General features: G+C 46.2%; 1 protein-coding gene across 1 annotated transcript in view; it reads right to left on the reverse strand.

The window, feature by feature from the left end:
• Positions 1–2,819: 2,819 nt before the first annotated feature.
• The window catches only part of LOC113219650 (protein-tyrosine sulfotransferase 1), a 133,191-nt gene continuing 123,485 nt past the window's right edge, over positions 2,820–12,525 (reverse strand). The window contains exons 4-6 of the mRNA XM_026446718.1: positions 10,575–10,625; positions 6,195–6,241; positions 2,820–3,361 (exon numbers count right to left, since the gene is read on the reverse strand). Of these exons, the coding sequence (XP_026302503.1) occupies positions 6,224–6,241; positions 10,575–10,625 (69 nt within the window). The 3' untranslated portion in view covers positions 2,820–3,361; positions 6,195–6,223. The remainder of the gene's footprint in view (positions 3,362–6,194; positions 6,242–10,574; positions 10,626–12,525) is intronic.

Consider the following 12,525-nt stretch of genomic DNA (forward strand, 5'->3'; position numbering starts at 1 on the left):
TGGGCAATAGAGTGAGACCCCATCTCTACAAAACAATTTAAAACTTAGCTGGATGAAGGAAATGTATACAATGGTCCATTTCCAAGACAAAGTGCCTTAAATCAACTTAGGTCAGTAGACTACAGAAGAAACAGGATACAGCAGGCTCCTGCTTGGACAGCCAATGCCTGCTTGTCACCCACCCCCCTTAGTTACCCTCACCTGAACCAAAGAAGTGTAGTCTAAGATGAAAGTTTACTAACCGCAAAATAGCTCGTGTTGTCTGTTCTTATCAGCCTGCGCAGCTACTTAAGTCATAAGTCAAATACTGGAAGAGCCCCTGAGCTAACTAGGATTGCAATGCATTGTGGGCTGCAACAAAATGCAGCAGGACAACCCTAAAGAAAACACGTAAAGCCCCTACCCAACAACCAATAGGTGACATCTGGGAAGATTGTGACCCCACAGTACTCAGCCTATGAGGAACTGGGGGAGGCACCTGTGCACTAGGGGATAAATTGCTTGTTGAAACTGCCTGCCTGCTGCCAGACACCCGATATTGCAAGAGCATCATTAAATGCCTCACTTTCGCTGTTCTCTGGGTCTCTGAGTCCATTCTTTGGGTTTGGAGGGGTGAGTTTGTTTCTCATAATGGGGAATAAAAGTCATACATTCCCTTGGGGGCAGGTATTGGTATCTAGGTGGGCTATAGCTGAAGATGTTCTGTCACTCTGATATGTTCTAGAGAGGTATGTGACCTTGTCCCCACAAAACTGGCGACATAATACTAACACAGGAAACAAGGGAAAAAAGGTTATGCTGAAGCTAATTGCTACTTGGAGGTTGCAGCAGTTGTGTTAGATTTCATGAGGAAATAGGACTTAATATAGCTGAGCTCTTAATGAGGTTGTGATTTCCCAGGTAGGGGGACCGGGTGTACGAGCATCTGGAAGAAGAAAGTGAAGAGAATGAAAGGAGGGAGGAGAAAGGCACCATATATGAGGGAGCAGTAAGGCCACATTATGGCAGCAGAATAGCTTAGACATTATTTTTTGAGACGGAGTCTCACTCTGTCGCCAAGGCTGGAGTTCAGTGGTGCTATCTCGGCTCACTGCAACCTCCACCTCCCAGGTTCAAGTGATTCTCCTGCCTCAGCCTCCCGAGTAGCTGGGACTACAAGCGCCGCCACCACGCCTGGCTAATTTTTTGTATTTTTATAGAGATGGGGTTTCACTGTGTTAGCCAGAATGGTCTCAATCTCCTGACCTCGTGATCCGCCCGCCTCGGCCTCCCAAAATGCTGGGATTACAGGTGTGAGCCACTGCACTTGGCCTTACTTGGTTTCTAGAAAGTGCCAGTTTGCTAGGTGCCAAAAGTACAACAGACAAGAAAAAACACAGTTTTGGTACTCCAAGAACTTGCTGGTGTAGGAGACAGATAATAAAAAAGGCATCAAACAGATGAAACACTGAAAAGTATGACCATGGAGAAGGCAAGCAGCGGGAGAATTACTTTTAGTTGAAGAGGCCAGGGACAATCTCTCTGAGGAAGTGAGGCTTACTGAGACCACAGAATTGAGAAGGGGCCTATCAGACAGAGCAAAGGGGGGTGGGTGCAGTGGCTCACGCCTGTTAATTCCAGCACTTTGGGAGGCTGAGGCAGGAGGATCATTTGAGATTGGGAGTTTATGACCAGCCTGGCCAACATGGTGAAACCCCGTCTCTACTAAAAATACAAAAATTAGCTGGACATGGTGGCGCGTGCCTGTAATTTCAGCTACTCGGGAGGCTGAGGCAGGAAAATTGCTTGCACCCGGGAGGTGGAGGTTGCAGTGAGCTGAGATTGTGCTACTGCAGGCCAGCTGGGCGACAGAGCAAGACTTCATCTTAAATAAATAAATAGCCAACGGGAAGAACATTCCAGAGAGAGGAGATATGTAGAGACAAGAAGAACTTGCTATGTTCTGAAAATAAAGATATTTCTATTAAAGATACTTCTAGAGCACAAGCGGTGAGGTTGGGAGAGAGGCCTGAGATGAGATGGAGAGGAGGACCCTGCTGGCCCTGGCAGGAGTCTGGGCTCTTTTCAGTGAAATGGAAGCCACTGAAATGCCTCAGGTGGGGAGGGTCCCGTCCAGATGTGTATTCTAAAAACTCTTATTCTGTTGTGTGATCCAAGAAATACACTGAAGGTAGGATCAAAGATCTTGGATGTGAACGGAAAGAGGGAGGAAAAGGGTGAAATCAAGTGTGGCTCTTCGGTTTCTGGCTCAAGTGACAGAAAATACTGCAATGACCGAGATGGATATGACCTAAATGGATAGGTACAAGTTTTGGGGCGGAGATGGGATAACATACGCTTTTCATGCCTGGCACATATGTGAACACACTCAACATGGCAGTTACTACTATCTGGACATTCTGTGTTCCATAACAAAGGCTTCTAGGAAACAAGTGGAAATAATAACTTCCATGTCCTTAAATACAGTCTGCAAGCATGAAATAGAACAAGATTCCCAAAGTGGATGGCAATAGGTTCTCTCTGAAATAAATTACAGAACACTTCATTACAAAATGATGATGCAGGCCAGGCACCGTGGCTCACGTCTGTAATTTTAGTACTTTGGGAGGCTGAGGCAGAAGGATCATTTGAGTCCAGGCTGGGGAATGTAGTGAGACCCTGTCTCTACCCACCAACACCCCCGAAAAAAAAAGTGATGGCTCCAGGGGAGTATCCACAATACAGCCAACTGAGGAAACTTTGGTTTATCACACCAGCGTCTGATAAGGTCTGTGCTTCTTTGAAATCACATTAATGAAAACATGTAACTACCAGAATGCTTCACATTGAAAGCTTTTATTTTGAAAAATAAAATACAAAAGTCATTAAGTTGTAAATGTATAATGGTAATTTCCCAACTTCTCAGAAACAATACAATGAATTAAATAATTATTTAATATTATTCACATCAATACACTTAAACAGGCACACGTGTTCTACAAAACATTAGAACATGTACAGACAACCTGTTTCAAAAGGAGACTGCCCAAGTCTGCTTACAGGATCCCATTTTTAAACCCTCTCCTTGAACACAAACTTCATAATCTGGTAAGAAAAGAGGACAAGAGCAGTTTTAACAGGAAACACATTTCTTCTGGGCTCCTTACCGCAGGGCTGTGCATGGAATCGGGATCAAGAGCTCTTGGCTCAGGAGGCAGATCCCTCATGAGGCCCAAAGCTGTGCGGACACCTCCATCCTCTCAGTGGGAGGAAACTGGCAAAAGCAGAGGAGACACAGCCAAGGTGCAGACGCTCCACCAAGCTCGGCTGGGGACAGCCAGTCCTAGGAACTTCCCTTCCGCTGAAAAGGCAGCAGTCTTTCCTAGGGCGAACAAACAGAACGTGGTTACGGGTGTGGAGTCCCGGTGTGTTCCTGTGTCTTCATCTCTTCCTTCCCAGCTACAGGCCTGGACAAGCCAGGCGGCTGGGGAGGTTGCTGCAGGTCAGGGGCCAGGAGGATGGACGTTGAGAACAGCTGCCTCAGGAGGGCTGCCTGGGAGGCACTTGCGCCGCGCCCTCACTCTGGTGCTTTCAGATGCGTGCAAGTAGCTGCTGGGAGCAAAGCAAGCAAATAGTGGCCAAAGCCAGGGCTGCTCCTGCCCATTTCTAAATAACTGCGACTGTCGTCTGCTATTGATGCTACTGTGGGGGCACTGTCGAGGCATCAGGTGTCCAGGGGTCAGCACCCTGATTCCTCCTCATGTGAAGAAATGGGTCCTAAGGTTTTTTTTTCTTTGAGACGGAGTCTCGCTCAGTCACCCAGGCTGGAGTGCAGTGGTGCGATCTCGGCTCACTGCAAGCTCCACCTCCTGGGTTCACGCCATTCTCCTGCCTCAGCCTCCCGAGTAGCTGGGACTACAGGCGCCCGCCACCACGCCCGGCTAAGTCCTAAGGTTCTTAAAGTGTCCAGGGCACAAGACCCTGATTCCTCCTCGTGTGAAGAAATAGGTCCTAAGGTTCTTTAAGTGTCCAGGGGTCAGCACCTGATTCTTCGTCACGGGAAGAAATGGGTCCTAAGGTTGTTTAAAGGAAGCTCCGGAGAACACAGTGACGGTTACTGAAATGCCAAAGGGACCCACAAGATAAGATAGTATCCGTCCTAAGGGCTCTGCTGTGTCCCCGGTTCTCCTGAGTCCTCCTCACCACAGGTGGGCCCCTCCCGGCCTCCACACACAGGCAAGGGTGAAAAGCTGCGGAGGCAGCTGCCGATGCGGTCCATCCTCCAACACGCTGGCCAGGAAATGAGGCCTTGTGAGTGTTTGGTGGGGCGGGTAGGGAGATTACCTATGAACTTTGAAAGCATTTTGTCAAAACAAAGTTAGCGAAGGCCTGATAACTGCTGTTAAATATGCAGACCCACAGAATAATTCAGTGTTTGCTCCTCAGCAAAAAGGAAACCTGAATCCTAGAGCCTGTCAGTATTAGCAGCTTGCTGCCATCTGGGATTTTGAGATGACGGAGCAGTGTCCATGTGCTGCTTATGTCCATAATCCATCAACGCACCACAAGTCACATTCAACCTGTTTTCTCACTAGTAAAACAGGAATACTACCAGCTTGCCAGAGTGGTTTGAGAACTGAATACAATTTTATATATAGATGTATATATAATTTAGCATATCACTTATATATATTATCATCTTATACATATACAAATAAAATGCTTGGTATTTTATGCCTGGTATGGAGTATGCACAATACATCATTATTATATAAAGTAAAAATAAAAACAAAAGTCAGCAAGTAAACTATGAGAAAAAATCACTATCAATATCAGATTTTATTTATTTTTATTTATTTATTTTTGAGATGAAGTCTCACTCTGTCACCCAGGCTAGGGGGCAGTGGTGTGATCTCGGCTCACCGCAACCTCTTGGGTTCAAGCAATTCTCCTGCCTCAGCCTCCCGAGTAGCTGGGACTATATGCACCCGCCACCACACCCAGCTATTTTTTTTTCTTTTTTTTTTGGGACAAAGTCTTGCTCTTTTCACCCAGGCTGGAGTGCAGTGGTGTGATTTCAGCTCACTGCAACCTCCGCCTCCTCGGTTCAAGTGATTCTCCTGCCTCAGCCTCCCAAGTAGCTGTGATTACAGGCCCCTGCCACCACACCTGGCTAATTTTTGTATTTTTAGTAGAGATGAGGTTTCACTATGTTGACCAGGCTGGTCTCCAACTCCTGACCTTGTGATCCATCTACCTTGGCCCCCAAAGTGCTGAGATTACAGGTGTGAGCCACTGTGCTCAGCCATATCAGATTTTTTGAAAGGCTTTATCAAAGGCTTTGCCATATCATTTGGAGCAAAACTGATCTTAAGCAAGTTTGGGTTGCTTAAGCAGAGACTGTAAGTCTGGGAGAAGGGTAGGAACTCTGAGCAGCTGCACCTGGAGATCTGGGCTGAGAAACCAGCTTTGCCACTCATGAGCTGGTATCCCTGGACATGTACCTGATGAGGGCCACATACTCAGATAGAAAGAGGGCTTAAAAGGCAGGGCTGGCCTTGTCCACAATGTAGTGCTTAGTCCAATGAGACAATGTAGGTTACTTACATAAGCCATCCATAATACATTAAAACAAGCAAGGGCAAACTTGAAAAACTAACCAAGAAACAAACAAAAATTGCAGTAGTGGAAAAACATCTGCAAGTCCAGCACACAGAGAAAGCCCTTGGAGGCGGGGGTGGGCAGCTGGGGCCCTGGCTGAACAGGGAACCAGAAGTAAGCAGTCGCTCCTGTGTTGTGGGTGTCCCTGCCTCTGGACTACGGTCTTGACAAATGACCTGCTCCCTCCGGGACCAGCTCCTTATCAGAAAACAAGGAGTTGGGCTTGATGGCCTCCGGGTCCCTTTCAGCTGAACTATTTCATGGTTCATAATAAAAATAACAATACTACTGTTTGCTTATTCTAAGCTAGGGTCTTGGATGATGATTAATTCTCACCAGCATGCTCTTGTTAATATCATCCTCATTTCACAGATGAATAAACGAAGACAGAGAGAGGTGAAGTAACGCACTCGCTGCCACACAGAAAGGGAAGAGCCAGGATTCCAACCCGGACAGACGGACTCCAGAGCTGTGCTCTCCACCTCAGCCACCCGGCCCCCTGCAAGAGCCCGAGTGGGAAACAGAAAAACCCAGCAATGTTCCCCAACCCTCACCTCATGTATGGAAGAGGCTCCTGGTCCTGCTACTCCACTTGCTCAGTCTGTTGAAGGAAAGAAAAGATGTTTTAATGTCCTTGAAGCGGGTCAGCACGAGAAGTGACTGCCCCCACTGAAACACCAGGGGTGGCCCGCAGGCTCTGTTCACTTTCAGATGAACTCAGTGCACCACTGCAGTATGCTCAAGAATCTGACTGGCCTTTCCCCCTGGTTCCTGGGAGGGAAATGCCGAATCCTTGGAATTCCCGGGGTAACAAGGGTGTCTTTGTTATTTCTGAGGCCCTTGGATCACATCTGGGTTTATGGTATGAGATGACTCAGGATGGGGTTGCTCACCGCAAAGACCAACCATGGGATCAGGGGGCTGGGGCTTGGAGCCCGCCTCAACTCTGGGGAGGGGAGGGTGGCTGGAGATTGAGTTCTAACACATGGCCAAGGGGTTAGTCAATCTTGCCTGCATAAATAAACCCCAATAAAAACGCTGGGTGTGGAAGTTCAGTGGCACTTCCAGGTTGGTGAGCACATGCATGTGCTGGAAGGGTGACATGCCCTGATTCTACAGAGAGGAGGCGCAGAAGCTCTGCATTCAGGACCCTCCCGGGCCCACTTCTATCTTATGGCTGGTCCTGATCTGCATCCTTTATAAACCTGTAATTGTTGAGTACTGCACTTTCCTGAGTTTTATGAACCATTCTAGCTAATTATTGAATCTGAAGGTTCTTTGGGTTTCAGCCTTATGGGCCCTTTTCTATGTGTGTTTGTGTGTCTGTGTGCGTGCATGCTTCTGCATGATTTTTTTGTTTCTTTTTTTAGTAGACAAGGTTTCCCTCTGTTACCCAGGCTGGAGTGCAGTGGCACAATCACAGCTCACTGCCTGGGCTCAAAGGATCATCCTGCCTCAGCTTCCCAAGTATGCCACCACGCTCAGCTTCTTTTTTTTCTTTTTTTTTTGAGATCGAGTCTTGCTGTGTCACCCAGGCTGGAGTGCAGTGGTGCAATCTCACTTCACTGCAACCTCTGCCTCCTGGGTTCAAGCAATTCTCCTGCCTCAGCCTCGGGAGCAGCTGGGATTACAGGTGTGTGCCACCATGCCCGCCTAATTTTTCTGGTATTTGTTCTTAGAGATGGGGTTTTGCCATGTTTACCAGGCTGGTCTTGAACTGCTGAGCTCAAGTGATCCACCCGCCTCAGCCTCCCAAAGTGCTAGGATTAGAGGTGTGAGCCACCGCACCTGGCCCCGCCCAGCTAATTTTTTGATAGAGATAGGGTCTTGCTATGTTGTCCAGGCTTTTTGCCCAATTTAAAAAAATTTCCCTTATGATTTGTAGGAAAGATCTATATTCCACAGATGAGTCCTTTTTTTTTTTTTTTTTTTGAGTGAGACAGAGACTCACACTGTTACCCAGGTTGGAGTGCAGTGGCATGATCTTGGCTCACTTCAGCTTCTGCCTCCTGAGTTCAAGCGATTCTCCTGCCTTAGCCTCCCAAGTAGCTGGGATTACAGTCGCCTGCCACCACGCCCAGCTATTTTTTTTTGTATTTTTAGTAGAGATGGGGTTTCACTATGTTGGCCAGGCTGGTCTCAAACTCCTGCCCTTGTGATCCACCCACGTTGGCCTCCCAAAGTGCTGGGATTACAGGCTCATGAGCCACTGAGCTCGGCCCTAGATGAGTCCTTTGTTTCAAATATGTTCTCCTACTTAGGCTCACTTTTTTACTCTTCTTATGATTATTTTTATTACATAAACATCCTCAATTATAATGTAGTTCATATTATCCACCTTTAAATTAATAATTAGTACTTTTTAGGGCTTAAGAAATCCTTTCCTCTTATGGTCATAAGGATGGTCTCCTCTATTACCTTCTTCGTTTTTGTGCGACAGAGTTGATTGCCCAGGCTGGAGTGCAGTGGTGTGATCTCGGCTCATTGCAGCCTCGACCTCTGGGGCTCAGGTGGTCCTCCCACCTCAGCCTCCCAAATAGCCGGGACTACAGGCATGCACCACACCTGGCTAATTTTTTGTATTTTTAGTAGAGGTGAGGTTTGGCTCTGTTTCCCAGGCTGGTTTTGAACTCCTGGACTCAAGCAATCTGCCTGCCTCAGCCTCCCAAAGTGCTGGGATTACAGGCGTGAGCAGGCCTGTAACAACTTCATCATTTTGCCTTTCACATTTAGGTGTGTGATCCACTTGGAAATATTTTTAGGTATGTTGTGAAGCAGGGGTGTCCCTTTAGTTTTAGTCTCAAATTCCTTTTCTTGACTTCTTCAGACTTGTTATGCAAACCAGCTTTTGGAATTCTTTTTTTTTTTTTTTTTGAGATGGACTCTCGCTCTTTCACCCAGGCTGGAGTGCAGAGGTGCAGTATTGGCTCACTGCAACTTCCACCTCCCTGGTTCAAGCAATTCCCCTGCCTCAGCCTCCTGAGTAGCTGGGACTACAGGCCCACACCACCAAGTCTTGCTAATTATTTTGTATTTTTAGTAGAGACAGGCTGTCACCATATTGGCCAGCCTGATCTCGAACTCCTGACCTCAGGCAATCCGCCCACCTGGGCCTTCCAAAGCGCTGGGATTACAGGTGTGAACCACCGTGCCTGGGCGCTTTTGGATTTTATATTCCTTCAAGACAGCCTCTTGGAATACTCTCTGGCTCCAACGTCCACAGCCTGTGAGTGAGTCTGTTCATGAATCTGCCCAGGTTTCTGGGACCTTACGCCCAGCCTGGGCCCAGAGCTCTGTGCCCCCTTGTCTGCACGAGGTGGTCGGAGTCTTCTGGATAAATCAGGAGCTCCTCCCGTGACTCCTGAGGACTTACTCCAATTCCTCACCATAGTAGACGCTAGGTAAACAACTGGTGAATAAGTCAGTGAATGGATGAATAGTAAATATATGTAAGTAAGAATATGCCTTGCAAGTACTTTGAAGCACTCAAGTCATATGTATCAATTACTGGCGGCTGAATGTTTTTAGACAAGGGTCAGGAAGGAAGAGGCTTCGACTCTGGTGTAAGACATGGCTTCCCTCAGAGAGGGCAGCCCATTTTCTCCAGGCTTGCTTCAGCCAACTGGACTTCACACAAGTCTATGAGGCAGTGTTGCTTCACCAATCTCTATCTGGAACACTTTTAGAAACTGAGTTCAGAACTGAGTCTCCTTTTCCTATTGACAAGCTAATCACTGACAGCAGCAGCTTGGAGGCAACATGCATCAATGCCATGCTGGCAAGGGAAGTCGGCCGCACTCAGGCCACGGGTGCCCATTTTTTCTGACTTCTACATGGGGACGACAGGTGATGCCCAGAGGCAGGATGAGGGCTCCTCTAGGCATGGCAGCTGCAAGACTCCCTGTTTCTTTCCAACCCAGGAAACAGGATTGGAATGCAAGTCAGTGAGAGTGGACGCTACAGGGAAAACTGAATCTGCTTAATTTTTTTTATTTTTAAGACAGGGTCTCACTCTGTCACCCAGGCTGGAGTGCAGTGGCACAATCTAGACTCATGGCAACCTCCACCTCCCGGGCTCAAGCGATCCTCCTACCTCAGCCTCCCAAGTAGCTGGGACCATAGGCCTGTGCCACCATGCCTAGCTAATTTTTTCTTTTTTTTTTTTTGAGGCAGTCTTGTTCTGCCTCAAAACTGTAGGCTGTAGTGCAGCGGTGCAATCTTGGCTCAGCAACCTCCACCTCCCGGTTCATGTGATTCTCCTGTCTCAGCCTCCCAAGTAGCTGGGATTACAGGCACCTGCCACAATACTTGGCTAATCTTTGTATCTTTAGTAGAGTTGAGGTTTCACCATGTTGGCCATCCTGGTCTTGAACTCCTGACTTCAAGTTCAAGTGATCCACCGACCTCGGCCTCCCAAACTGCTGGGATTACAGGCATAAGCCACCGTGCTGGCTTTAATCCTTCAAACTCTTGGCGTCCTTCCCAAGGGCCAGTAACTGTGTGCATAATATATTTATAAGTCTTCTGGGCTCCAAATGAGAAAAGCCAAAGGGGCATGGATGTACAGTACACACAGTAGGAACAGAGAGGGTCGCTGCAAATTTTTATTTCAAATTAGGCACTGGAAGGCTGGAGTAGCTTTACCCACTGGGCGGCTTGTGCAGGACCTCAAACAATCAGAATTTGGTTATCAATAAAGTATTTCCCTGGTTTTGGGAGACACTGAGCTCTCTGAAATTAAGACTGTGTTAAATTATTGTTAAAATCAACAAGTCCCAGAGGCTGACCTTTCTTCCACCAGCACATACCATTATCTCTTCTTTTCTTTTTGGTTTCTTGTTTCTGTCTTTTTAATTTCATTATCTCTTTAAAAATATTACTTCAATGCAAGAGCCAATCTAATATACATCAGGAGGAAAAAGCAGACACAGTACCTGTGGTTTTTCTTTAAGAAAGTCAGGTAGTTGGAATTCTCCCTTATAGACCTGGAAAAACAAAGCAGGCGTGAGTTTAAGGCAACAGGTCCAGTCTCCATCATTTCAGGACATGTGCCATGCCTGACTATGGCCGAGTTTACTGCTCCACTGCTGGGGAGTTTAGAATGAGAGAGAAGCCTGTCGGTCCAAGAGCAGCCAGTGGGCAGGACTGACGGAAATCCCCATTCACTGCGATTCCCTCCTGTTCTGTGTTTACCGAGTGCTCACAAATGCGGGCTGGCTAGGAGAGGGCTCAGGGTACCTGAAAAACAAAAGCACCCTGACTGCCAAATCCCAATCACTTTAGCTGAGAGAGGAAGCAAGCCCTAAGGCAATCTCTCTGAAGCAACCAACACAGAACTCACACAGTTGAGGAACAAGTTCCTGGTTCCTTTTAAATTCTCCAAGGATACAACCCTGGATTTAATCCAACTTTACTTTCCTCAATTTACCCAGTATTCCCATGGTGATTTGAATTTGAATATTCAGTGATTCTTAAAATGATATATACCTTAAATCACATAAAATCTTATAATTAAAAACCTATGCTTTAATATATAAAAATGTCTCCAATACATGCAACAATTAGGAATCATTTTTAAAATACCATTTATTACATTTAAAAGCCCACTGAATATGTAAGAGTAAATCAATGAAAGATATATAAGACCTTAACAGAAAACTATAAAACACTATTGAGAGAAATTAAAGACCCACATAAACAGACATACCACTTTCAGGGACAGGAGGATTTAACATAGTACAGATGGCCATTCTCCTCAAAGAATTCCCAATCAAAATTCTAGCATGCTTTTTTTTTTTTTTTTGGAGAGGACGGAGTAATTTCAACTTGTTCGTAAAACTTAAATGAACATACACAGGGCAAAGAATAGTCAAGGTAGTTTTAAAAGAATAACAAAGTAGAAGAACTTATTCTACCAGATATCGATACATTATTATTATACAGCTGTAATTATCTACATTACATAGCTCTAAGCATTAGCTAAGTTAATGATATAGCACTAAGAAAGACAGTTTTTGGCACAAGGATAGACAAATATATCAGTGAAAGAGAATGACAGGTCCAGAAACAGCCCCTGAGATATGGATGCCTGGTTCATGGTAAGGTGGCACTGTAGAACAGTGCAATGAGAATGAATAAATAAAAAAAGTGCTCTATGCATTACTATACAGCAACAGAAAAATGAACTCTGCCACATTACCAACAACACAGATGAATCTTAACATACAATAAGGAGGTGGGGAGCCAGATTCCAGATTCCAAAGAATAATATACTATGTCTTCATTTAAAAAATTTACAGCTACTAAGTAGGTAAAACGAATCAATGATCTTAGAAATTAGGATACTGTTTGCCCTGGACAGGAAGGAGGTGGTAGTGATTGAGAGAGAGAAGCTGAGCGAGGCTTCCAGGGTGCTGGTAATTTTCTGTGTTGATATGAGTAGTGATTATGAGCATGTGTTCATTTTGTGAACACATCAGTTATTGATAAATGACTGGTGTACTCTATGTGTGATATACTACAACAACAAAATTCAATAAATGAATTAAGTCAGTGGTTTAATGTTAAAAATTTACTGTTAAAATACACATATATCGGCTGGGCACAGTGGCTCACGCCTGTAATCCCAGCACTTTGGGAGGCCAAGGTGGGTGGATCACGAGGCCAGGAGATCGAGACCATCCTGGCTAATACGGTGAAATCCCATCTCTACTAAAAAAAATACAAAGAAATAGCCAGGCGTGGTGGCGGGCGCCTGTAGTCCCAGCTACTCGGGAGGCTGAGGCAGGAGAATCGCGTGAACCCGGGAGGCGGAGCTTGCAGTGAGCCGAGATCGCGCCACTGCACCTCCAGCCCGGGCGACAGAGCGAGACCCCGTCTCAAAAA

This window comes from Piliocolobus tephrosceles, unplaced genomic scaffold (genome assembly GCF_002776525.5).
Source record: "Piliocolobus tephrosceles isolate RC106 unplaced genomic scaffold, ASM277652v3 unscaffolded_74, whole genome shotgun sequence".
In the NCBI taxonomy this organism is placed as follows: domain Eukaryota; kingdom Metazoa; phylum Chordata; class Mammalia; order Primates; family Cercopithecidae; genus Piliocolobus; species Piliocolobus tephrosceles.